Genomic DNA, 27,338 nt, shown 5'->3' on the forward strand with positions numbered 1-27,338 from the left:
TTGCGTTTGTTTGCTTTTGCGAGAAAGGGTTTACGACCATAGGACTGGTTGCCGTGTCTGTGTAGTCCTGGCTGTCCTTGGACTTGTAGACGTTGGCAACGGATCTCAGAGATCCGCCTGCCTCTGTCTTCCAGTGCAGGGATTAAAATCGTGCACAACCACCATCGACCTATAAACCTTCTCACTTCTCCTTTTTGTCTCGGAGAGAGTGCCGGGTTGGGGCACCAGCATCAGCTTGGAGAGAGCCAAGTGCCGGCTGAGCAGCTGTGACGTTTTGCAGGCTCGTGACACAACGTCTCAAATCTCACATTCAGTACCACCAAGACTTTTTCTTACAGCTCCCAGACAGGAGGAAATTCAGGACTTCAGGAGTAGCAGGGTGCTCACGAGGTGCAGGCGCAGGCCACACCCAGGGAGGAGCAACTAGTGCCCTGCCTAGGGATTCAAGCCAGTGGAAAAGCGGCCCCAGGGCCAGACTACAACCCCCAGGCTCCCCTCGCGGCCGCACGTGGTCCCGCAGCCCCTGAAAGAAAAGTGCAACAGCTTGGCTCAGTGGAAACCGCGTCCCCCGTGCATAGGAGCAACAGGGTGGCTAAAGTGAGCGTGGTGCCAACCGGAGGAGCAAAGGTAGGTACGCTGGACGGGGGAGCTTGGGGACTGTGTGGTTGTCCCTACCTCCTGGGGCCGGTGACACTCGGGATTCTTTGCAGACCCGGAGTAGCCCGGCCTCCAGGGTCCCTCTTCTGAATCGGTCATTTAGCCTTTGAACAGAAGGGAATTTAACCATTGACTCTAATATACCTATCTCTTTTTAGAAGAGGTTGCTTTTTTTGGGGGGGGGGAGGGCTTCTTGTTTTCCAAATTTCTAGTTTGCCAAGTATTTCTCAAGTAATTCTCCTTGTTCAGAGGTATAGCAAATCCCCTGGCTCCTTTTTAAACTGCGGTTTTAAAAAGAACTCTGGCTTCTCCGCTCGGGTGTTCCTACGTGTGAATGCAGCTGTGAGGATTCCAGGGTACTTCCCCGTTTCAACAAGAACTTTCCAAATTCTCTATAAGTCATGGCTGTGAGAACATTGTGATCATTTGCTGTTAATTCAAACTATAAAGAATTTTAGAGCGTAACGTTCCCAAGTTGTTCTTAAAGTTTTTGTGTTTTAAAAATACTGATTATTCATTGTTAAAGCTTGTTTTTGTTTTGTTGGGATGGGGGGGGTGGCACTTGAAACAGGGTCTCTCTATGTAGCCCTGGTTGTCCTAAAACTTTCTCCGTAGACCAGACTGACCTTGAACTCACAGAGATCTGCCTCCTGAGTGCTGAGATTAATGGCACCTGTAACTAGACCTGGCTGGGGTTTTGTCTCCTTAAGACAGTGTGGTGTGTCTGGAGCTGACCTCAGACTGATCCTCCTGCCTCAGGTGACTTGCAGTCTTGGACAGGAATAAATGTGCATCCGGTTTATAAGTCTGTGAGGTTGTTTGTGTTTTACGAGACAGAGTTTCTCTGTGTAGCCTGGCTGTCCTGCAATTTACTTGATTGACCAAGCTGGCCTCAAACTTAGAGATCCACCTGCCTCTGTCTCCCAAGTGCTAGGACTAAAGGTGTGTACCACCATGCCCGGCTTCTGTGAGGTTTTTTTTTTAATGAAAAACAACTCTTCAGGGGAAGTTCTGAAGCTAAATAATTTCCAGTTTGGATCAAGGTATCTTTTTCTTTTGCTTCACAAGGTCTCTTTGTTGTGTAGCCCTGGTTGACCGGGAACTCACAGGTCTTCCTGCCTGTCTCCCAAGTGTTGGGATCATTCACCCTGCCTGGATGAATCCTCTGATTTTTGTTCTGGGCCTTACATAACCCAGGCTGGTTTCCACTCACTAAGTAGCCACAGATGGATTCGAACTCCTGACCCTCCTATCTCCACCTCCCAGGTGCTGGTCCTTGGATGTACGACAATTTCCTGACTCTTAAAGTGAGTTTAAAAATAGGGCTACATTGAAAGGGTTGAGGTGGGAGACAGAGGCTGCGAAGCAGTGACAAGGCTCAGGGGGAGGCTGGTGGCAGCGACAAGATGGGTTCGAGCAGTGGGCTGGTACACTGCAGGCATGAAGAAACATTCCAGGCAGACGGGAATTGACACCTTCTGAATAGGACAGAGACGAGATTAGAAATACGGTGTTCTGGGGGTTTCTCAGTGGTTCCCAGCCCTCGTTCTTGTCTCCCACAGGCCCTATGTTTTTAACTACTCAAACCGCATCTAAGTGGTTACTAATTTAATAGCTCTCAAAGACACATAAGGCTGCCAATCCGAACTTAAAGAATGTTCTTGTTAAATGTGAACTAAGTGCAGCGTGAAGCAGAAGAACATGAATGTCTACGTAGCCAGAGCAGACCATTTTATCAAAGATGCTCAATGGTGGCTGGCTCAAGAGCTTGGCTTTCTTATCTTTGTAATGTTCTTGTCTCGTGAAGGTCCTCTTGGACCTAGGTCGATGACCACGGATCCAGATAAAAAAGTAGCATGGGGTAAGTCATGAGAAGGATGGGAGAGAGGAAGGAAGCCCCAGGTAAGAAGATAGCAGAGTTTAAATGACTCAGAACCTCAATAAACAAAAGTGCTGAGTGCTCTGGAGGAGTCACTAGTCCAGATAACTGTTCCCACTGGATAGGGCTTCATGGAGAACAATGAGCCTGTGCTTCTGTGACCTTGTGCCTGGCACATCACGTGTGTTGTGTCAGTTCATTCATTTTACCCTATGAACTATGGTTACTATCATCCTCGTTACAGAAGGATAAAGAAGCATAGAGACATAAATGATAGCGCCAAGCTGCGGGCCCTTGGTGTCTGACTCCAGAGCTACCCTCTCTCTCCTCTCCTGGAAGGAAAGGGAAGAACTTGAGAGACTAGGATTGAACGGCTCACTCTGGGTATCCTGTTACCATCATTATAGGTGTGCCGGATGCATTGTGATTTGCCTGGATCCTGGCTCTTTCCCAGGATACCCATTTCCTCTGTTAGGTCTGCATTAATCTAGATAGGTTCACTCTGCCCAATGGGAAGGCCCGCCGGATCCAGATGAGTGAATGAAACGAGGTTGCTCGCTCCAGTGAGTCCCTGTCGGAGAGCATCGTCAGGTGCAATGAGAAGAGCTCCTTCAGTCTCCCGCATCATCAGACAGGCATTGAAAACCAGGTGATAGCGAGCATGTGGCTTAATTGGCTAAGTGCCGACCATGCACAAAAACCTGGGTTTCATCCTGAACCACAAAAAAATAAGTGTGTTGGCACATGCCTGTAATGCAGTTTGCGAGACGAGATTGGATATGGTTGTAGGACCCTCACCCCTTATTCTCAAAGGGGCAAGAAGAAATTTCCTAGCGGAATGTTTTCCCAGGAAGATAGTAAGTAGCCTTTCCCTCTCTCACCTGGGAGATTCCAAGCACAAGGTCACTTAGCTCAGCCCAGCCAGCCTCCTGGTACATAAAGATGGCCTAACTCAAGAACAGTGGCCTTGCTCTAAGAACAAGGAAAAAGCTGACTTAGCAGAATGGGAGGGAGCAAAAGTCCTTGCACCCATGCCAAAGCAGCTTCAAAGATTCTCTTTGTAATTGTGCCTTTAAAAGCTTACCCCACAGAGGAGATACAACTCCTCTCTCTACCTCGTTGTAATGGGGATGGAGATGAGTTCCAAACATGTTTGTATTATGCTGATTAAACCTTGCTTATTACAGTCTGGACCTCTCTGGTGGTCTCTCTCTCTGGGGGTTGTAATCTGGACACAGCATGGTGACACACACCAGTAATCCCAGAGAGACAGGAAGAGCAGGAGTTCAAGGTCACCCCCAGCTGCATAGTGAATTAAAGGCCAGTAGGGCTTATAGAAAAAAAAAAAAGCAAAGCATCCGCAGCTTGATGCCAAGCCTGACAACCAGAGTTTGATTCCCAAAATCCACATGGGGAACGGAATGAACGGATTCCCAAAGTTGCCCTTTGACCTCTGCACATATATTGTGGTATATGTGTGCTCATATACCTAGACACATCCACAATAAATAACTGTTAAAAAAGAGACCCCAGAAAAAATCAAATTTAGCATATCAGAGGATACATAGGTTAATTGGATGATAGTTAATATTCTTTTTTTTTTTCAAGTCAAGGTTTCTCTGTATAGCTTTGGAGTCTGGCCTGGCACTTGCTCTGTAGACCAGGCTGGCCTCAAACTCACAGAGATGTGCCTGCCTCTACCTCTTGAGTGCTGGGATTAAAGGTGTGTGCCACCACCACCACCTGGCTAGTTAATGTGATTCACTCAACCCTTAAGTGCTAGGTTTTGTTGGGATGCCCCGTAAGATATGGAGAAGAAAAGGCCTTCTTTCTGATTACTCCAGTTTAATAGCAATTTCTCATGTGTTTGAGGCCCCAGAGTGAAGTTGCAGCTCTGGTCCTGGTTCTGCTGGGTTTTACTTTTACTTCTGCTCTTAAGATCTGGAGTTTCCCCAACTTTATGTAGCTGAAAGAGAAGGCCTCCCAGAAGGTGTTTTCCTAGGTCCACCCTCTCTCTACTCTAAAATCTCCCCACAAATGTAATTCATCTCTAATTTTTTTACATTCTCTTCTCCTTGCTCTGGATGTTTCTATGTTGTAAGCGTAATTACAATACTAACCTGGGATTGAACTTTGGCCTGGGAGTTTGGTCATTAATTGACATTCCTTGAAGAAAGAGAATGACACTGTGTTTCCCAGCCCTTCCAGAAGCTCGATGGCCTTCCCTAAGAAGAAACTCCGAGGTCTTGTTGCTGCCACCCTCACCCCAATGACCGAGAATGGGTAACTATCACGGGGGGCAGGGAAGGGCAGGGGCACAGTGGGTCCTGTTCCCATCCACTGAAAACGTTAGAAGCTCCAGGAGTCGCTGCACCTCTGGGGTGGTCTGCACATGTAAACATGTGCCCATCTACATGTATACTCAGAAACACATCCACTCCACATTACACACATCCATCAGCACACACACAAGCGCACATACCACAAAGAAACCAAAGCATGTTCATACGCGTTATCTTAGTTAGAATATTGCTGTGATGAAGCCATGACCAAAAGCAGCTGAGGAGGAAAGGGTTCGTTTTGCTTACACTACATATCACCAGTCACCATCAAAGGCAGTCAGGCAGGAACTCAAACAGGACAGGAGCTGATGCAGAGGTCATGGAGGGGTACTGTTTACTGACTTAATTCCCCCTGGCCTCCTCAGCCTTTCTTTTTGGTTTTTCGAGACAGGGTTTCTCTGTGGTTTTGGAGCCTGTCCTGGAACTAGCTCTTGTAGACCAGGCTGATCTCGAACTCACAGAGATCCGCCTGCCTCTGCCTCCCAAGTGCTGGGATTAAAGGCGTGCACCACCACCGCCCGGCTCCTCAGCCTTTCTTATAGCACCCCAGAACCACCTGCCCAGAGATGTCACCGCCCACAGTGGGCTGATCCTTCCCACAGCAATCAGTAATTATGGTTTTGATTTGTTTTGTTTTGTTAGGTTTTTGAGACACGGTTTCTCTGGGTAACTTCTGCTGCCTTAGAACTAACTCTGTAGACCAGGCTGGCTTCAAATTCATAGATTCTCTGCTCTGCCTCCCGAGTGCTGGGGTCAAAGGTGCGCACCACCACTACCCAGCTTGGTTTTGTTTCTTTGGCCATACCCCATACATGACCATGCACCATACATGACCACACACCACACATGACCATACACTTATATATGACCATACATGACCATGCCCCACCATACATAACCATGCACCATCATACATGACTTCACCACACATGACCATGCACTTATATATGACCATGCACCATGCATGACCATGCATCATACATGACTATGCTCCTCCTTGGACACTTGACACAGGGGAGCAGCCTCTTCCTTGTGCTGAATGTTATTGACCCATCAGAGGTGAATTTGCCACCTTTAAGCTTCCTCCTCCTGTAAGAAAAGAAACTTACCTCATACCTACAGAATGATAAGCGTTAAGTAAGATAATCCTTAGAACAGTGCTTATTCTCTGCACTTAGGGCAACAGCTTGAGCTGTTACTGTGGCCAGAGACAAGGATAAGAGGAAGATGGGCCAACTAGTACTCCTCTTAAAAGGCTGTTTTGGGGGGAGTTCTGTTCCTGAATTTGTAACCTTTTTAGAACTTTGAATTCTCATTCAAAGGTGGCCATGTCACATATTCCTTTGCTATTTCGAGCCCAAGACTCTATGAAAAACTCCCATCCTTCCTGGAACTAAACTTGCTGACATATTTTTTAGATCACTCTGTTGGCTAATAGTCTTTTTTTTTCCCCCATTACTTCTCCTTTTCCACAGCTTCTGGGAAAGACTGAAGTCAGCTGTTTTTCAGTTTCAGCTACTGGTTGGGTAGATAAGCAGGAGCCATGTGACTTCATGAGCAGGCTGGGTTTGCTTCCGGCTACAGAGTCAGATCCTGTCTGAAACATAGCTCAGCACATTCCCTCTTGTCCTTGCTGTGTTAACCTCTGAGATGGCTTCACCAAGCAGCCTTTTCATCTGGGACACACTGAGAGCGGCTGTGTGTCCTTCCCTACACTGCTGTTACCTGGAATCACAGACCCAAAGTGTTAGAGGTGACGAACAGGTCTCTGAAATCTAGGGGTGGTTGTACACACCTGCAAACTCACTACCATGAGAATTTGTTGAAGGCAACCAAATTAGCTACTCAGTGAGGGCAGGGGCAACCTGAGCATGTTAACTGTTTTCTCTCATCACTTGTCCCATCAAAATACTCTTAGACTGAAGAGATGGCTCAGTGGTTCAGACACTGCCTACTGTTCCAAAGGATCTGGGTTCAAGTCCCAGCACCCATATAGTAGCTTACAATCATCTATCGAGGCATCTGATGCCCTCTTCTGGCCTTCGAGGGCACCGGGGCATGCACATGGTGCACTGACTTACATGCAGACAAAATACCCATACACATTAAATAAGCAAATTTAAAAGAAAATTAAAACAAAGCCATTCCTGTATACACAAAGTGCTTTAGAACACCCAAGAACAAGTGGACATTAACCTGTTTAGCCACAGTAAAAGCTGGCCTTCTGACATTGTTTCCAAAACACTGGATAGAAAGAAAAGGCACATGGAATGTAGTACGTTCGCCCAGGTCATGTGGCATTGTGGCAGTGCTCTAAGCTGGCTTGCAACAGAAAACCACAGCTCCATATGCCAAGTAACTGAATACAAACTATTGCACACACACACATGGATAACTTTGGCTGTCCTGGAACTTGATTTTTGGATCAGGCTATCCTTGAACTCACAGAGAACCACCTGCCTCTGCCTCCCAAGTGCTGGGATTAAAGGTAGGCAAAACTATGCCCAGCATTTTTTTCTCCTTAATCTCATAAATGCTAATAATTTGTCTCTTATATAAGATGATATCCTAGAATAGGGAAATTGGAAGGGGAGAACAAAAAACTACGTAAATGAGTTTTTCTTTAAAGTGTCTGCCAGCGCCACTGGGTGGCACATGCCCTTAATCCTAGCACTCGGGAGGCAGAGGCGGGCAGCTCCCTGAGTTCCAGGACAGCCTGGGCTACAGAACAAGTTCCAGGACAGCCTGGGCTACACAAGGAAGCCCTGCCCCCCCCCCAAGTATCTTCCAGGTTTACATCAAGGAGCTACCTTGCCTTTAAGAGTTGTCACTCGGCCCTCGAGAGACGACTGAGTGATTCAGAGAACTTGCAGCCCTTGTAAAGGGCCCAACACCACATGTTGACATTCAAAGGTCCTTAACTCCTAACTCCAGTTCCATTGTGCTCTCTTCTGGACTTCTCAGCTACTAGGTGCTCACATAGTATACAAACATACATCCAACTAAAACATTCACACGCTGAAAAAAATAATAAATAAGCCTTAAAAATACTGTCCTTGGGCAGTTGGGCGGTGGTGGTACACACTTTTAATCCTAGCACTCAGGAGGCAGAGGCAGACGAGTTCGAGGCCAGCCTGGTCTACAGAGTGAGTTCCAGGACAGGCTCCAATGCTACAGAGAAACCCTGTCTCAATAAACAAACAAATAACAACAACAACAACAAAAAACCCAAAGCAATTGGCCATACCCCATACATGGCCCAATGGGTCAAGAGCTTAAATCCCCAGGACCCACATAAAAAACAGGCTTGATAGCCCTTGTCTGTAATCCCCAAACAGTAGATAAAGCCAGGGGGATCATGGGAAGTTCTGGTGCTATCTAGCCTGGATTACACAGCAGCAAACAAAAGACCTTGTCTGAACCAAGGTACAGAGCGAGGCTGCTAGCTGAGGCTATCCTCCGACCTGCACACGCTCTGTCACACATGAACATACCCAAGTATAAGGACACACACAAAGATAAAGACAAGCTGTCCTTCGTGTCCTGCAAAGGAAGACTTCAGCCCTAAAGCGCTCTGGTGCTTGAGTTTCTACAGCCCTCTGCTCTGACACCATTAGCGACTGTGGGCTTCACAATTCAGTAAGACTTTTCAAAGTTCTAGCCACACCAGTCCATCTCCACCTGGCAGCCTAGTGAGCATCCTCGTAAGTAAATCTGGCAGATCATTCTCCTCTCCCAAAGCCTTACTTCTCGCTGTACGGTCCTTGGACCAGTTATTCCAGTACCACACAGGAACCTGATAGGATCGCAGGCCTCGGGCCCTGCCACATCCCGCTAGTCAGAACCTGCCTTCGAACAGTAGTTTGTTAGAGCCTGAGATGAACTAGCCTGCAGATGAAAGTCAGACTCCCAGAGACACAGGAGTCCTGCACAAGCTGCCTTTCGTTTCTGGCTTCGCTTGTTTCCCCAAACAGCATCACATCCTCTCTTTCTTCCCAGGCTCCGTACCCTGTCTCATTCTGTTTTCTCGACTTTTTCCACTACCACCTTCTCCTTAACATATCAGTTTACCCGTCCAAATGTTTGCAGGAGTGGAAGGGAGGAATTTCTTTTCCTCCTCCCCCTCTGAAGAGTTCATCTTCCCCTTCACTGAAACACACTAACAATAGATGGGTGAAGATACAACACTCATTCACCGGGCCTGGGAATGGCAACCACAACACTAAAGAGACAACATCGGTTAGGTTTGAGCATCCTCTTTAGTGAGTGGGGGGTGGGAGGACTGCAGGTGCTTTTAGAGGAAAATACCCAAGCCCAGAGTAAACAGTAGTTTGTAAATGGTTCTCTAGAAAGATTGTCTTAGCATGGTGACATTCCTAGTCACCGCAGGTGATTACCTCTAGATAAGGTTTCAGGAGGACATAGGATAGCAATTGTCCCTCTGGAGGGATGTCCAGTAAGAGAATTTCCAAGAGTGGTCCACCCTGCACCCAGGAGAAGCAACAGCAGGTCAGAAAGTCCCTGATTCTGAGGGGGTTTGTTTTGCTTTGTTTTTGTTTATTGAGACAGGGTTTCTTTGTTTATTGAGCCTGTCCTGGAACTCACTCTATAGACCAGGCTGGCCTCAAACTCCTCTGCCTCTGCCTCCTGAGTGCTAGGATTAAAAGCGTGTACCACCACTGCCCAGCTGATTGTGAGGACTTTTAAATATTTAGTTCAAAGCTCTTAGTGTACTAAGCATCATAAGCTGGGGTATCATTTCTCAAGCCCCAACCCATCCTTGGCAATTTTTCCCATTTCTTCTTAAAAAAAAAAAGAGAAAAAAAGGGTAGAGGCTCCCTCCTGTGTGACCCCCACAGTACTCTGTGTATAGCTTTTATATTGCATCAAATGCATCTCTTTTATGATGACTTCTATCATAACTTATTTATTTTATATCTGTATGGGGGCACACGTGCCACGGCACACACATGAAGGTCAGAAGACAACTTGTGGCCGCCAGTTCTTCCCTCCCACCATGGAGATCCCAGGGGTTGAACTCAGGTTGTCAGGCTTGGCCTTAAGTGCCATTACCCACTGAGCCATCTTGCAGCCCACGATAACATTTGATTGTTCTGTGCCTGCGTTTTTCCAGCGGGATTTGAGCTGTTTTAACTTAGGGTGGGCATCATACAAGGACCAAACGTGTGTCTTATTTATCTTTATATGTTCACCATCTAACAGAGTCGACTTGTCATTTTATCAGGGAACGTACCACAGGGATGACTAATGTGACTGTCAGAGAAAGGAAGTCAGTGTTTGACTGAACAAACATTGCGTGTCAGTCATCATGATGGGCATTTTATCCGTGCAGTCCAGCTTCATCTGACACCTCCACCGGGGACCTGGAACCTGCAGCTCTATTTCATAGCTGAGGAAATTTTACTTGGGGACACTAATATGTACCTGTGGTCCAATTCCTTAGGAGACTCAGACAAGATCATTTCAAACTGGACAATGCAGTAAACTGGAGAGAGCAGGGGTGCGGGGGGGGGGGGCAAAATGTCAAGCAAGAAAAAGTTGCATTTTCTCTGTCAGATGCCAGAGCGTGGCAAGTGCCTTTTTCTGAATGTCTCAGTCAAGAGTCGCAAACTTAAGCACCTCCAGCAATTGTCAGGCAGGGATCGCAAGCTCTGAGGTAGCTGGCAGGACGTGGGGCCTTTAACCGTGCAGGGCTAGCCTTCCTGTTTTGAGAAGTTAGCCTTAGCCAGATGTGGCGCCCCAGGCCTTTAATCTCAACACACTAGGGGAAGAGTCTCCATAGTTCCAGACAGCCAGGGCTATGTAGAGAGGCTTTGTCTAGGATAGTCAGGGCTACATAGTGAGACCCCGTCTCCAAAAACGAAAGAAAAAAAAAAGCCTTATTAGATATATGACTTTTTAGTCATTTGTGGACACACATGATCACGTGTGTGTGCGTGTAGAAGGCAGAAAAAACTCAAAATATTGTTCCTCACATGCCATCTGCCTTATTTTTTGAAACAGTCAGTAGCCTGGAACTCCCCAAGTAGGCTAGGCTGGCAGGCCTGTGAACCCCGGGATCTGCTGCCTGTCAGGAAATATTTTTTGGTATATTTTTACCTGGGTTCTATGCACTAGGCTCGGGTCCTTGTGCTTGCAGGGCAAATGTGTCACCAAAGTCCCCAGCCCAAAAGTCTTTTCCTACATGAAAGAAATTTTAACATTGTGACAGTCAGATAGACGTTGTTCTAAAGTCTGCCCCTTTTCAGCCTATGCCGTAGTTCCAAAGGGGCACAGGTGGAGAACCTTTTCTAGATGATTCTTCCCTTGCCCTAGAAATTCCAGCATTAGCGCCATTCCTAAAGGTGTTTCTTTAAAAAATAGATAATGCAGCTCCTATGAGCCTGAGTAGAATTGACACCCAGCACAGCCTGAAGGAGTATGGCAGGGAAGAGGGAGAGTATGGGTGGAAACCCTTTCGCCTGAGGCCAAGCATAATAAAATAGAATAAATAAAAAACAAAAAAAGCACATGTGAAGTTCACTGAGGAAGGGGAAGAAGCTTGAGTTTCACCTTCCTACCCCTGACTGAGGGTACTGCCAGCTCCCTAGAAAGAGGAGCGTGCCCAGACAGGCCCAGACAGTGGTAGCTACCAGAAGAGTGGGAGGAACTGAGAAGGCAGGTTCTCCCCCAGACATCCCGCCCATGACTTCTTCCCAACCTCCCTTAATTCTTAACTTAGTCATCGCTTTTGGGTTTTAGTTAATTATATACACAGCCTCCTAATGTAATGGCCAAGTTACAGAATATCACAGGCCTGAAAGCAAAGTAGCTGTGAGTACCCTCCCACATCAGCATGTGTTTGTGTGTACAGAGCACTGGGGCAGAGAGCGGGCAGCGCTGTGATGTTGGGGCCCTAACCACGGTAGAAAGAGCCTTCCCCTTGTGGCCTTAAAACGCCCCCTAAGCACCCCTTTCCCCAGCTGTGGGCCCAGCTCTGTCTTCCCTCACCCCTGTAGGCAGACGCTGTGTCTGCAGTCTCTGCTTTTAGTATCTTTTCCTTTCAAACTCAAAATCCGCCTAATTTTCTCTTCTCTCTTTGTTTCTAATCCCTTGGCTGAAATACACTTTGATGTCTGCTATCTAGGTGCACCAGATTTTTTTTTTATTGTTGTTTAAGGAATAGAATAAGTAAAGATGAAAAGAATGGTAATAAGGCTAAACGCAAAATAGGCGGCTCCAGTCCTTCTGCACAAAAGCGCAAGTGACAGCGTGCTAAGTTCTCTGTGTTCTTGGCAGTGTAACCATGGTTCTGCATCAGTAAACCCAGACTCGCCATGCTGCTTTCCTTTGAGTTTTTACTCAGTCATCCATCCTCACCACATCAATTTTTCTTTTTTTTTTTCTTTTCTTTTTTGTTTGGTTTTGGTTTTAATGAGTTATCTTTTATAATTTATTATTATTTTATGTGCATTGATGTTTTGCCTGCAGGTATGTCCATGCAAGGGAGCCAGATTCCCTAGAATAGAGTTACAAACTGCCATGTGGGTGCTGGGAATTGAACCGAGTCCTCTGGAAGAGCAGCCAGTGCTCTTAAATCTCTCCAGCCCCTTGGGTTTTTTGTTTGTTTTTTGTTTTGTTTTGAGACAGTGTCTCTCTATGTAGCTTTGGCTGTCCTGGAACTCACTCTGTAGATCAGGCTGGCCTCAAACTCAAAGATTCGCCTGCCTCTACTTCCCGGGTACTGGGATTAAAGGTGTCCACCACCATCACCCCGTGCCACCTAATTTTCTGTAGTAGTAGGCCATTTCATGCAGTTTTGGAGCCCATTTACCAATCTTTGAATTGATATGACTTTAAAGGGAAGCACCCTTATCACCTTCAGCGTCAGATCTTCATGAGGTCATTTTGCTTCAGGCTGAACAGTGCAGGCAGAGCACGTGGGAGTTCACTAACGTGCCAACCAGTTGTTGGAGACCAGGCCTGCATGCAATGTCAGGACTTTAGAAGCTGAAACAGGAATATCAGGAGTTCAAGGCCAGCTGCAGCTACACAGGGAGAGTCCAGCCTGAGCTACATGAGACCATCCAGGTGGACATAGTGGATTCACATCTTACTGAGAGAGCTCAGCTAAGACATGAAAAAGTGAAGACAGAGAATATGGACGTTATTTCCAAAACCATGCTCTCCCCAACAAAGGAAGCATGGGTATTTGATTTAGGGAGTCTAGACAGATTCAGCCCTAGGATCAAGTTAAGAGGTCACTCCTGAGCATTCTCAGTTGAAAGTCATACTTTTTTTAAAAAACGATTTGTTTATTTCTAGTTTATATGTCCGGGTGTTTTGCTTGTATGTATGTATGTGTATCACATGTATGGTTGTTGCCCTAGGAGCAGGGTATCAAGTCCTCTGGTACTAGAGTTTCAGACGATTGTAAGCCAACATGTGGGTGCTGGAATCAAACCTGGGACTTCTGCAAAAGCAGCAAGTGTTCTTACCCACTGAACCATCACTCTAGTCCCAGGTCATAATTTTAAGAGAAAAGATGGGAGAATCATTTGGAGGCATGCTTAGCTCAGTCATGGAGCACTTATGAAAGGATTAAAGTGGCAGAAGCGCCTCTGGGAATGCTTGCCTTGCACCAGAAGGTTTCGCCTGAAAATAAAGGGAAGGGTACCAGGCTGCTGAGACGGCTCGGTGGGTAAAGGTGTTTGCGACATCCCCAAACCTGTTGATTTGGTTCAATCCCTGGGACCCACATGATGGAGAGAAAGAATAGACTCCCCAAAAGTTGTCCTCTGACCTCTACACATATGTTGTCTGTCTGTCTCTCTCTCTCTCACACACACACACACTTGTGTGTATACATCATCATCACTACCACCAGTTGATGTCTGGTACACACTAGGCACACTATCTACTGAGCTATGTACACAACCCTGGAGTAGATTTTTAATAATTATTAATATGAACAGTTCTTAAGCGGTGAACTAGTTAAATAATCACCTAAAAAAGACATTCTTACTTATTTTTCTTGTCTTTCAGAGAAATCAACTTTCCTGTAATTGGTCAGTATGTGGATTACCTGGTTAAAGAACAGGGCGTGAAGAACATTTTTGGCAAGTCACCTCGTGAATTCTCTGTATGTATTTAGCTCAAGCCTTAGCTAGTAGTAGACCTCACCTGACCAGGACCTCTGGGCATGTGTCAGAGGTTATAGGGGAACCTGCTGGGATAACTAAACGTTCTGAGTGTATAGACTCAATAATATTAGGTCTGCAGATTCCTTGGGAGTATCTCGTTTGACAGTGTGCAACAAACATTGTTTTTATCCCCATTTAGAGACAAAACTCTCTAGCATAGAGATTCTTGAGATCATGAAACCAAAAGGCAGTAGAATAGCAGCAAAACCTGTTTAAGTGATATTGTAGCCCAGCATGCCATGAGCACCAGCACTTGGGATCTCTGATTTCAGGGCCAGCCTGGTCTACAAAGCAAGTTCCAGAACAGCCAGGGCTACACAGAGAAACCCTATCTAAAGACCTGGAGAGGTGATTCAATAGTTAAGACTCTTGCCCTCCTTGTAAAGGACCTGATTTGATTCCCAGCGCCCACATCAAAATAAGTCACAGCTGGCCTTCCTATTATCTTTGATAAGATAAAGGTAGAAAGAAAGCCCAAGAGGCTGGAGAGCACTGGCTGCTCTTCCAGAGGTCCTGAGTTCAGTCTCTGGTAACCACATGGTGAATCCCATCCATCCATAATGAGATCTGGTGCCCTCTTCTGGCCTGCAGGCATGCATGCATGACCAAGTCTGAGGTAAAAATGGCCAAGTGGCACTTCCCGCTCCAGGCGCCATCCTCTGTTTACTCAGTGTGCCACTTCCTCTCAAGCAGGGGCTTCATACCCTCTACCACCAGACTTAGGGTTGGAGGAACAAAAGGCACTGACTGGTCCCACTGACTGACCTCTTTGTTTGCAACAGTGAATGGCACCACGGGAGAAGGCCTGTCCCTGAGTGTCTCTGAGCGTCGCCAGGTGGCAGCGGAATGGGTGACACAGGGGAGGAACAAGTGAGTAACTGTTCTGGGATGAGATGCAGTTCATGGGCAAGGTCTAGACGGAGCAAGACTTTTCCCGCTGTCCGAGCCCTGCCACCTCCCCGTCAGCTGCGGGGCAAGATCGGGGGCTCTGAGCCTCCCACACATGGCAAGGAGCGGCCTTCCCTTCTCTGTGGAAGGATAGCCAGGCCACAGAGCACACCTGCCCCCTTTCAGGAACATATCATCCCTCTGTCATAGTCAAGGTTTCTATGGCTGTGATGAAACCCATGACCATAAGCAGCTTAGAGGGAAAGGGTTTATTTGGTCTATGCTTCCACATCATAGTTCATCCCTGAGGGAAGGCAGGGTGGTTGCTCAAACAAAGCAGGGTCCTGGAGGCAGGGGCTGATGCAGGGACCGTGGAGAGGTGCGGCTTGCTCCTCCTGATTTCCTCAATGGGTTTTTCTATGCACCATCTCTTTAAGAGCTGAGCCCTCCCACATCTTCCATAAAGACTTGCCTACAGGGCACTCTATGGAGGGATTTTCTCACTAAGATTCCTTTTTCTAGATGACCCTACCTTGTCAAATTGACATGAAACTAGCCAGGACACCTGCTGCTTCACACCAGAGACCTGGAGCAAAGTCTTTGCCCTCAGTCTGCTTTCCGTCCAATGGGGAGTCAGGTTGTGAAACCCAAGACTCTTCCCCCGCCCCCGCCACCTTCTGATTAAGTGTAAACTGAGATGAAGAAGTGATTGGTAGTGTTTAAATGGAGGCAGAATATTGGAGGTCAGCAGAAACAGCTGAGCAAAGACCCTCCTCCATGTGGCTCAGTGGGGTAGAGAGCAGGAAGATGGCGTCTACCCAGGAACCTTTTTCATCTCTGTGTTGGAATGCTAGCACATCCCAGCAGAGTGATTTGCTGGGTGGACTTTTTGTTATTACTATTTTCACTTATTTTTATTTATTTGTCTATTTTGAGTGGTTTATTTTTTACACAGGTGAATTTACAGGTCAATTACCTGCCCAGTTCCTTTATTTTAATTATTATTATTGTGTGTGTGTGTGAAATGGGGGGGGGGACATGTGATGATCAGAGGACAGCTTGGGGGAGTGCGTGTTCTCCTCCCACCCTTTGGGGCCTGAGGATAGAACTCTGACCCTTTTGCTTGACAGCACGCACCCTTACCCAAGAGTTGTCTCTCCAGGCTTGCATGCTCTCTCTCTCTCTCTCTCTCTCTCTCTCTCTCTCTCTCTCTCTCTCTCTCTCTCTCTCTCACACACACACACACACACACACACACCCCTCCTTGTGTAGCTAAGGATAGCCTTGAACTTTTGATCCTCCTGGGTACACAGTGCACCAGGAAACGGGAGTGTTCTACTATTTTATTTTTGCTTTTTGAAACGGGGTCTCTCTACATTGCCCTGTCTGTCCTGGGACTCACTCTGTAGACCAGGCTGGCCTTGAACTCACAGAGAGGCCCCCTGCCTCCCAAGTTCTGAGATTAAAAGTGGGCCGCCATGCTTGGTTTCTAAGGAGTGCTCTAGTCTTAAACGCAGTCATACTAGCTAATGTCAAAGCCATCCCTCTTCCTCCCTCAGTTCTGCTGCCCTTATGTCCTCTTGGTTCACCTTTAACCGTCTTTATGGGAGGGTGTTTCTGTGATGGGGAGCTGAGGTTCCCTTTATTTGATGGGTGAGAGGAAGTCCCTCCCTGCTGTCTCGGCTTCAGGAAGCTGAAGTCAGCCTTCGCTCTTCCCACAGAAGATTGTTATTTTCTCTGTAGTTTGCCTTTTTCTCCCCTTCACTTCTTTTTTAAAATGTTTTTATTATAGAGCCATCTATTTTATGTTATGAGTGTTTGGCCTGCATGTATGTATGTGTACCACATGTGTGATTGGTGCCCAAAGAGGTCAGAGGAGGCATTGGATCACTTGGTACCTAAGTTACAGATGGTTTCAACTGCTAGGAATCAAACTTTTTTTTTTTTTTGAACCTCTTTTTAGTTAAAACAATTTCCCTCTGTTTATGTGAGACAAGTTCTCAGACAATTCCTACTGTCCTCCCTTTGTAGCTAACTCTGACCTTGAACTCCTGATCCTTCTGCCTCTACTTCCCAAATGCCGGAATTTAAAGCATTAGACATAAATCTGGCCTTCAGTTCTCTTTTTCTCCAATACCCACTCCCCACTTGTTTATTCAGACAAAGGCTCACTGTGCACCCCAGCTGGCTTTGGCTCAGCCTCCTGAGTGCTGAGATTGCAGCCATGAGCCACCACATTGGTGTCACACACACATTCACACAACACACACACACACGCAGGCACACTCATACATGCATACTTTTTTTAAAGATTTCTTTTTTTAGCTTGGGTGGGTGGGTGTGTGTATTCATACAGGTTTCCATGGAGACCAAAGATCACCTAAAGTTGGTGTTACAGGTGGTTATGAGCCACTCAATGTGGATGCTGGGAACTGAACTTGGGTCCTCTGGAAGAGAGCAAGCACTGAGCCATCTCTCAGCCCCCTGATAAAGCCTTTGTACCCACATTTCTGCTGTATATCTTGTACTTGATATGAAGAAGCTCTTAAGTAGAAGAGTACCCCTGATGTTCTGAAGAAAGCCTATATAAATTAGGATCCTGATAGAACTGCCTTGCTGTGGTCCTCAAAAAGTTTCTTTCTCCATACCCTTGAGTATATGGCTTTTATATAGAAAGTGTGTAAGGCCTGTGGCCTTAAAATCTCCAAGTGCTTCTTATCAGGTAGTCAATACCAGTAGCAAATGAGAGTTTGTAAATTGGGGGGAAGGGGCAATTTAAAATAATTTTGGAGGGCTGGGTATGGTGGCACATCATTTAATCCCAGCTTTCGGGGACAGAGGCAGGTGAATCTCTGTGAGTTTGAGGTCAGCCTGGTCTACATAATGAGTTCCAGAGCTACATAATAGATAGATAGATAGATAGATAGATAGATAGATAGATAGATAGATAGATAGATAACCTAAGGGTAGAGAAATGGTTTAGCAGGTAAAGGCACTTTCATACAAGCCTAACAACTGGAGTTCAATACCACCCCCCGTACACACACAGGATTATTGAATGTCCCTGGGTCACCATGTGTGTGCTGAGAATCAAACCTGGCTCCTCTGAAAGAGCTGCCAAGTGCTTTTAAATGCTGACCCATCTCTCCAGCCCTAAAATAACTTCCTCTTGGGGCCAGTTTATTTGCTAAATGAGCACAGAGAAATGTCTTCATGCACTTTTTAAAACTGCACTGCCAGGGATCGAATCCAGAGCTGCTTCCTGCACGTTAGGCCAGCGCCGTGCCCCTGAGCTCTAGCTCAGATATCTCTGGCCCTTTTGTATTTTTCATTTTGAGACAAGGGTCTCCATAACTTCCCAAGGTTTACTTGAACTTGTGATCCTCCTGTGGTTGTTGAGAATTAATTATAGACCTGGGTGCCACTAGGACTTATTTTTATTTATTCTTGCCTACTTTTTAGTTTTAAAATAATATTTTTTTAATTCCTTGAGAGTATTACATAATGTATTTTTAATTTTGTTATGTTTTGAAGACAAGGTTTTAGTACGTTCCCCAGGTTGGCCTTGAATTTGAGGTCCTCCTGCCTCAGCTTTCCAAGTATCAGAGATCGCAGACCTGTGCCACTAGGCCCTGTTTTCATTTATTCTTGCTTAGTATTGGGGTTTGGAGTTTTTGTTGTTTAGTTTTGTGTTTGTTTTGATTTTTTATTATACTGTATGTATAATTATTATATTGTATATATGTGTGTGTGTGTACACATGACACACACATACATGTACATAAACTCCTGTGCCATGGTATGTGGATAGAGGTCAAAGGACAACTTTTGGGAATGGGTTCTCTTGTTTCATGTTGTGGGTCCCAAGAACCATGATAGAATTGATTCAACTGTTGTATTAGTCTTGAGGCCATTAAACCAGCACACACAGGATGGTGCAGCCGTTCTGTGTTCTTCTAAACCCCATGTGGTTCACACTGCTTCTCTCTTGCAGGTTGGACCAGGTGGTAATTCACGTGGGAGCACTAAGCTTGAAGGAGTCACAAGAACTGGTATGGATATTCGAGGGACCTTCATTCTTATGCTAGAATTCAAACCAGTCCTATATTTGGCTGGAAGAGATCAAATGTGGGACCTCTGAAGCAGGCACTGACCATGGAAAGGCAGTAGCTCAAAAGAAATGACAACTGGAAGACAAGAGACAAGGGAACTTCTCTCAAATAGAGCTGAGGTTGGCTGTAAATGCAGAACTTAAGCCAGCATCAGTCTTCTCTGGGAAATGAGAGGCATCGCCATCTGCTGGACAGAAAGGGAATAGGCAGTGGGGCTATCCTGAGAATGTTTCTTTCAGAGGTTCAAAACCAAAACTGTAGCCAGTGGTGGTAGTGCATGCCTCTTCCAGCACTCAGAGGGCAGAGGCAGGTGGATCTCTGTGAGTTCAGAGCAGCCTGGTCTACAGATCGAGTTCCAGGACACCCAGGGCTACACAAAGAAACCCTTTGAAAAACCCAAAAACAAACAAAAAACAAATATAAAAAACGAAGTTGTAAGCCAGAAACATATCAGACCACTGTTCAGCAGAACTGTAAAAACTGTCTAGATACAGTCTTCAACTAGGACATAGGATCAAGGTTGCAGAGACTCGGGTCACTCTAGGCTTAGTGATTGAGCTAGGTTTGCGCAAAAAAAAAGCTAGACAGGAGCCAGGCATGGCGGCACACACCTGTAATCCTAACTTTCCAGAGACTGAAGCTGGGGCATTGGGAGGTAGAAGACAACCCGGGCCACACAAGAGAAAACAAAGCAAAAGTAGACGGTGATGGTTCTGAGGCCTGGGCGAATTAACTAAGAAACTAAAGTACAAAGAGGCTTTAAATTGTTTATCAGAAGGCCCAGTCCCCGTACACCTGCTCACTGACTGTGTCCCCAGGACACTCTAGCTCCATGATTACACAGTTTTCATCTAGCCCAGTTCTTTGTGAAATGTTTGTTTCCTTACTATTTGGATTTAATGTGTAATGGCGGTAAAATATTCGTAAATAATTAAAGAGATGGGTAGGGAAGCAGCTCAATTGGTAAAGTATGTGCAGCAAGCAGGACAACCTGAATTTAGACCCTTGGGAACCACATGAAAATGATGGGTGTAGCTACAGTGTCTGTAACCCTAGCCTTAGGCTGGGTGGAGACAGCAGATCTCTAAAGCTCAGTAGTCAGCCAGCCCAGCCCAAGGGATGAGCTTTGGATCCAGTGAGAGACTTTTAAAAAGTAATAAAGATAAACCAGGCAGTGGTGGCACGTGCATTTAATCCCAGCACCCGGGAGGCAGAGACAGACGGATCTCTGTGAGTTCGAGGCCAGCCTGGTCTACAGAGCGAGTTCCAGGACAGGCTCCAAAGCTACACAGAGAAATCCTGTTTTGAAAAACCAATAATAATAATATAATAATAATAAAGGCTAATGAGGTAGTAGATGCCTTTAGTCCCAGTACTTGAGGGGCAGAGACAGGTGGATCTCTGAATTCCAAACCAAAGTGGTCTACACAGTGAGATAAATTACATAGGCACACAGTGGTACACAGACCTACATATAGACAAAACACCTATATTCATAAAATATTTTAAAAGTGTTATGAATGCCCAAGGAGAAGAAATGTCCTTTATACTTTTCCCTGGGGGAATTCAAGAAGCTGTCAAAGCATGGTGCTATGTATCTTTTGTGATATATATAATCCTTTTCTTCTTAACCTTTCTCATCTGCATTCCCAATCTGTAATGTCAACTTGAAATATGACTGTTATACCATCCCATGGGAAAGATAATACCATTGAGTAGGCAGAGCAGTGGAAGAAAAATTATACAAGCGGGCTTCGCTGTTAACAGTTGTAAATGAGCTGCTCGTGTCTTAGCAAAGTGACTTTGGCGGCATGGTAGGATTTTGTTGTGTGCGTATCCTGACAGAAATCCAAGTAGCCACGCATAGTGGCACAGGCCCATAACCCTTGTTTTTCAGAAGGTGAAAAGATTAGCCTAGGGAGCCTAAGTGTGGAGGAATATGAGTTCAGGTCTGGTCTCCATGGGAGCTCCAGGCCAGCCAAGGCTACATAGTGAGACCCTGTCTCAAAAAACAAAAGCCAGCAACATAGTTTCTGTGTGATCAGAAAGATGATTTAGAGATTAAGGACACTGCCTTCCAGAGAACCCCAGTTTGATTCCCAGCACCCACGTGGCGGCTTACCACTGTCTGTAACCCCAACTCTGGGGGACCTGACACCTCTTCTGGTCTCTGTGGATGCCTGTGTACATGCATGAACACACATAAAATAAATCTTATAAAAAGTCAGTGAGTGAGAATAAATCAAGAGAGGCAGTGAGATGGCCCAGAGACAGGTATGCAAACATGAAATTAAGCACTCAGCTTACCTACACCAGGTGTCTCTCCAGCAACCTGGGACATTCCTGGAATGACGTTTTAATTCAGCAGTTCTCAACCTGTGAGTCTCAACTCCTTGTGGTCACCCAAAGACCATCAGGAAACATAGATATTTTACATTACGATTCACAACAGTAGGAAAATTACAGTTAAGAAGTAGCAACAAGAGCCGGGCGATGGTGGTGCACGCCTTTAATCCCAGCACTCGGAAGGCAGAGGCAGGTGGATCTCTGTGAGTTCGAGACCAGCTTGGTCTACAGAGCTAGTTCCAGGACAGGCTCCAAAGCCACAGAGAAACCCTGTCTTGAAAAAACCAAAAAAAAAAAGTAGCAACAAAAATAATTTTATGGGTTGGAGGGGGTCACTCAAACATTATTATTATTATTATATTATTATTATCGGGTCACAGCATTCAGCATTAGGAAGGTTGCGAACCATTGTTCTAATTAAATGGTTTAATCCTTCTGTTCTCTAGAGGGGGCAACAAATATGAAGAGGTTGTTGCTGAACTCTAGAGTTTGTTGGTGAGTATAGGGACTGTGATCACTCACTCTGTTATGGTCTTTTCTTCCTGTAAAGGCCCAACATGCAGCAGAAATTGGAGCTGATGGCATTGCTGTCATTGCACCTTTCTTTTTCAAGTCACAGAGCAAAGGTAAGTAAATAATGGCCTTTTTGAGAGCCTGCTCCAAGGCCACCTCCAGGGAATGCAAAAAAAAAAAAAAAAAAAAAAAATCCTCGGGGGCCAAACATTTCTATCTAAGGGGTAAATAAGAAAATGCACACTTTCCAATGGTAACTTTCTCTTTTACTTCATCTTGAAAAATCTCTTTCTGAAAATCTGTCTCCACACAGCGACATCTCTTTCCACACAGCTATATAACCCTTCTGTCTCCATCACACCTCTCTCCTACTCCCCCCCCCACAGCAAAGCCTCTGGATGAATATAAACCACATTTTCAGGGTCACACAGCACTTCCTGAGTAAACAATAAGAAACAGAGCCAAACTGATCTAAGTTTCTGTCAGGCTAGGGATGTTAGATTGACCCGGTCAGTGAGTAATACTTAGCCATGCATGTAGCCAGGGCTATAAGGAGAAACTCTGTCTTGAAACACTGCCCCACCCCCAAGAAAAAACCTAGTGTTTTCCAAAACAAACTATGGATTTCTTCTTCTATGATGATTTCTCTGTAGGAACTATTTGTGTCCAAGTATAAGGAAATTTGTGTGTGTATACATGTGTGTATTTTTTTAAGATAGTATCTCAAGTAGCCCAACCTTCCCTTGGACTCTTGTTTGTTTATTTGGCGAGAAGGGGTGAGACAGGATCTCTCTATACAGCTCTGGCTGTCCTGGAACTCACTATGTAGACCAGGCTAGCCTCATACTCACTGAGATCTGCCTGCCTCTGCTTCCTGAGTGCTGGGATTAGAGGCATAAGCACTACCCCTAGCCTTTGAACTCTTTACATAGCAGGAAATGTTGACTTCCTGATCTCCCTATCCCCACTGATAAGGGACTATGATGTGGTGTGGTTTGTAGAGTACTTGCCTAGCATGCACAAAGCTTTAGGACCCCAGGTTCTTCATGCCTGAAATCCCAGGCCTGAAGAGGTAAAGACAGGAAGATCAGAAGTTCAAAGTCATCTTACAGCTACATGGGGAGTTTGAGGCCATCCTAGGATATATGATGTCCTGATTTGTAGGGAGGAGAAAGGGAGGTATTTGTGCAGATGATTAAAGCCATAATTAAATCCATAAATTGTAATGAAATGACATTCATGGTTGGCAGATAGAAAACCATTCCACATGTAGGTAAATAATTTATTTACTGATAGTTTGGAAATTTAGAATGGACATTTTTTCATGCTATTTTGCAAATTTTTTATGTAAGCAGTTTTTCTGAAAAATGAGCAGAGAGATGAATTATTCATAACAACTTTATTTGAAGCATTTCCCAAGTGCTGAGCATGTTTTCACGGTACGCAGAGGAGATGACACATGAAATTGTCTCTCCCGCATGGGGCCCCATCCACAGTGTGAGCCTACTCTCTGTGGCCTGCAGTAGTGCAGTTGACTTGATGAACAAAGGAAACCCACTTCCTTAACAGCCAGAGTCTCGCTTCTGCTCTGTCCAGATCAGTCCCAAGAGGGAAAGAGTGTCCAACGCTGTCAAGTGTTTATGGTGTGTGCCACCACTCTTTTTTTTTTTTTCAAGACGGAGTTTCTCTGTGTGATAGTCCTGGCTGTTCTGGAACTCACTTTGTAGACAAAGTTGGCCTCAAACTCACTGAGATCCGCCTGCCTCTGCCTCCCAAGTATTGGGATTAAAGGCGTGCGCCACCACCGCTGACCTTTTTTAAGCTCTTTTAACACAAGGGATTGAACCCAGGGCCTCAAGTATGCTGGTCTGCATGCTACAGCGGAGCTATACTCCCCTCTCTTGTTTAAATTTTTAAGAAAATGTCTAAGTTACCCAGGCTGGTCCTGAGTTAATCTTGTTGCCCAAATGGGCTGTTTATAAGTGCGTGTGTGCATAAATGCATGCCTATATGTATGTGTGCATGCGTGCGTGCATACTTGCGTGCCTGTGTGTGTTTGCGTGATCCATGCGTGCGTACCTGTGTGTGCGTGTGTGTGTGTGTATGTGTGTAGATATGCATATGCCACACATGAATGCACATGGCCACAGGTAAGTATATGGAGGTGAGGAGACGAGTCCTTTGAAGACTCAGTTCTCTTCCTTCCACTATGGATCTCAGGGATCAAACTCAGGTCATCAGGGTTGTGTTACAAGTACTTCTATCCGTGGAGCCCTCTCCCAGGCCCTGGCCTTGAACTTCTGAACATCTCACCTCAGTCTCGCAGGAAACTGGGATCACAGGCCTACAATGCCAGGCCCAGCTATAACTCCATCTTAAAACTGAGGTTTCTCTGCCGAGTGGTGGTGGCACACGCCTTTAATCCCAGCACTTGGGAGGCAGAGACAGGCGGATCTCTGTGAGTTCGAGGCCAGCCTGGTCTATAAGAGCTAGTTCCAGGACAGGAACCAAAAGCTACAGAGAAACCCTGTCTCGAAAAAAAAAAAAAAAAAACTGAGGTTTCTCTCTGTTGCTGTTGTAGAATTGTCCCTGTTGATTGTCACACTAGCCCTTCTGGGGTAAGAACACTGGAGTCTGTCCTGATAGGACCCTGGTTTTCTTAGTAATATGTAATGATTGTCTCTCCATAGTGGAGAAGTACGTGCCTGGCTTTCCCCACCCCTCTCCCCTTGTGCTGGTGACCAAACCCAGGCCCTTGAGTATGATATATATACACCTACCACTGAGCTACACCCTCAGCTCCAATTTGTGTGTGTATGTTTGTGCACATATGTGCAGGGATGCTTGCATGTGTGCCTATGTGGACGTCAGAATGTCTTCCTTAATCACTGAGACGGGGTTACTCTCTCACTGGTCTGGAGTTCAGAGTCCGGCTAGCAGTCCTCAAGGATCCACCTGGCTCTACTTCCCCAGTGCAGGAAGTGCAGGCATGCACTGCTGTGCCTGTGGGTGCTAAGGATCTGAACTCAGGTCCTCATTCAACAAGCATGCACTGCTGTGCCTGTGGGTGCTAAGGATCTGAACTCAGGTCCTCATTCAACAAGCAAGGAAAGCAAGTACTGACTAGATCATCTTCCAGACTCCCTAGAACATTTTGCTCTTTTTCTTTTCTTTCTTTCTTCTTTTTCTTTGTTTCTTTGTTTTTGTTTTTGTTTTTGTTTTTTGGTTTCTCTGTGGCTTTGGAGCCTGTCCTGGAACTAGCTCTGTAGACCAGGCTGATCTCGAACTCACAGAGATCCGCCTGCCTCTGCCTCCCAAGTGCTGGGATTAAAGATGTGCGCCACCATCGCCCGGCTTGTTTGTTTGTTTTGGGAAAGGGTCTCACTATGCAATACTGGCTAGCCTGGAACTTGCTATGTATATCAGGCTAGAACTCACATACACCCAACTGCCTCTGCCTCCTGAGTCTGAGTGATGGGGATTAAAGGTGTGCCCTACCCTGCCCAGTTTTTTAACAGTGGATTAGTGTGATACACTAGTGTGAAAAACAAAGCAATTATGATTTTTAGTTTTATTGTGTGTGTGTGTATGTGTGTTTGCATGTTTGCATGTATGTCTATGAACAACAATGTACGCCTGGTGCCCTTAGAGACCAGAAGACAGCGTCAGATCCTCTGAGACTGGAGTAATAGATGGTTGTGAGTCACTATGTAAGTGTAGAAACCAGATCAGATCCTCTGGCAGACCAGCCAGTGTTTGTAATTGCTGGACCATCTCTCCAGCCCTCTTATTTTGGCCTCAAAAAATAAGACTTTGCTGAAGTGACATTGTAATCTCACAGTTGAGAATGGTAAGGGCAGTCAGGAGTTTTCAGTTTCTGAGAGGATGACTGCATCTCATTGAATGATTTACTTATTTATTTTGTATACAGTATTCTGCTTGCATGTATGCCTGCAGGCCAGAAGAGGGCACCAGATCTCATCATAGATGCTTGTGAGCCATCATGTGGTTGCTGAAAATTGAACTCAAGTCCTCTGGAAGAGCAGCCTTTAGCCTCTGAGCCACTTCTTCAGCCTGAATGATTCATGCTCTCATACAGGAAAGCCATTGTTCTAATCTTGTTCACCTGACTCTTGTTCTTTCAGATGCCCTGATAAGTTTCCTGAGGGAGGTGGCTGCTGCGGCCCCTGCTTTGCCTTTTTATTACTACCACATTCCTTCCTTGACGGGGCTGAAAAGTAAGTATTGCTGTATTTAACTACATTTAACTTTGCTTTATGTGTCTGCATACGAGTGCTTTACTTGCATGTGTGTCTGCACCACATGGGTGCTCAGTGACCACAAATATCAGAAGAGGGCAGCAGATGCCATGGGACTGGAGTCAGAGATGGTTGTGAGCTGCTATGTGAGTACGGGGAATCAGACACCGTCCTCTAGAAGGAGAATCGGTCTTCTTCCACTGAGCCCTTTGTCTGAAACACAAATATTGCATTTTTTTTCCTACATTGTCTCCAACTCTCACATATTTCATCAAGACACTCCATTTGGGGGCCTGGAGAGATGATGACTCAGGGGTTAAGAGCACTGGCTGCTCTTCCAGAGGTCCTGTGGTTCAATTCCCAGGAACCACACGGTGGTTCATGATCATCTATAATGAGATCCGGTGCCCTCTTCTGATGTACAGAGCACTGTATACATAATAAATAAAAAAAGGAAGAAAAAAAAAGAAGCTCCATTTCATCCCACCCCATCCAACTACACAGGACACTGATGAGGCAGCTAAAGTTGCTTCAAATAGAACTGCTCTAAGACCTCAGCCATTCATGTCACTTTACACAGAGGTCCTTGTGCTTTACAAGAAGAGTGGATAAAACTGGGTGTGGCTGCGCAAGCCTGTAATTCATGGTAGAGGCAGGTGGACCAGGAATTTAAGGTTGTCCTCTGCTACACAGCAAGTTCAAGGCCAGGCTAGGATACCTGAGACTTCGTCTTAAAAGGAATAAGAAAATTTGACAGGCAAGCCAGGCCACGGTCGCTCACACATCTTTAATCCCCTATAGGTAGACGCAAGTGGATCTCTGTGAGTTAGAGACCAGCCAGGGCTCTGTTACACAGAGAAACCCTGTCTCAAAGAAAAGGGGCTGGAGAGATGGCTCAGAGGTTAAGAGCACTGACTGCTCTGCCAGAGGTCCTGAGTTCAATTCCCAGCAACCACATGGTGGCTCACAACCATCTATAATGGGATCTGGAACTGTCTCCTGGAAAGTGTATATATAATAGAGAGAGAAAGAGAGAGAGAGAAAAAAAAATTGACAAGCTAAAGCAGGAAGATTGCCATGAATTTGAAGTTAACCTATCCCCATAGGATAGGGGGATATGTAGCATATATGTAGGATAG

At 45.7% G+C, this 27,338-nt stretch overlaps 1 protein-coding gene across 2 annotated transcripts in view; it reads left to right on the forward strand.

Annotated features, from left to right (window-relative positions):
- Positions 1 to 364: 364 nt before the first annotated feature.
- Npl (N-acetylneuraminate pyruvate lyase) overlaps positions 365 to 27,338 on the forward strand; it is a 42,579-nt gene continuing 15,605 nt past the window's right edge. The window contains exons 1-7 of one of the 2 annotated variants that reach the window (XM_057770041.1): positions 365 to 631; positions 4,736 to 4,819; positions 13,924 to 13,997; positions 14,864 to 14,951; positions 18,964 to 19,021; positions 21,978 to 22,053; positions 26,086 to 26,178. In XM_057770041.1, the coding sequence (XP_057626024.1) occupies positions 4,752 to 4,819; positions 13,924 to 13,997; positions 14,864 to 14,951; positions 18,964 to 19,021; positions 21,978 to 22,053; positions 26,086 to 26,178 (457 nt within the window). In that variant the 5' untranslated portion in view covers positions 365 to 631; positions 4,736 to 4,751. The remainder of the gene's footprint in view (positions 632 to 4,735; positions 4,820 to 13,923; positions 13,998 to 14,863; positions 14,952 to 18,963; positions 19,022 to 21,977; positions 22,054 to 26,085; positions 26,179 to 27,338) is intronic. The other variant, XM_057770040.1, reaches the window with a different exon arrangement.

Source organism: Chionomys nivalis, chromosome 5, assembly GCF_950005125.1.
Source record: "Chionomys nivalis chromosome 5, mChiNiv1.1, whole genome shotgun sequence".
NCBI classification, from domain to species: domain Eukaryota; kingdom Metazoa; phylum Chordata; class Mammalia; order Rodentia; family Cricetidae; genus Chionomys; species Chionomys nivalis.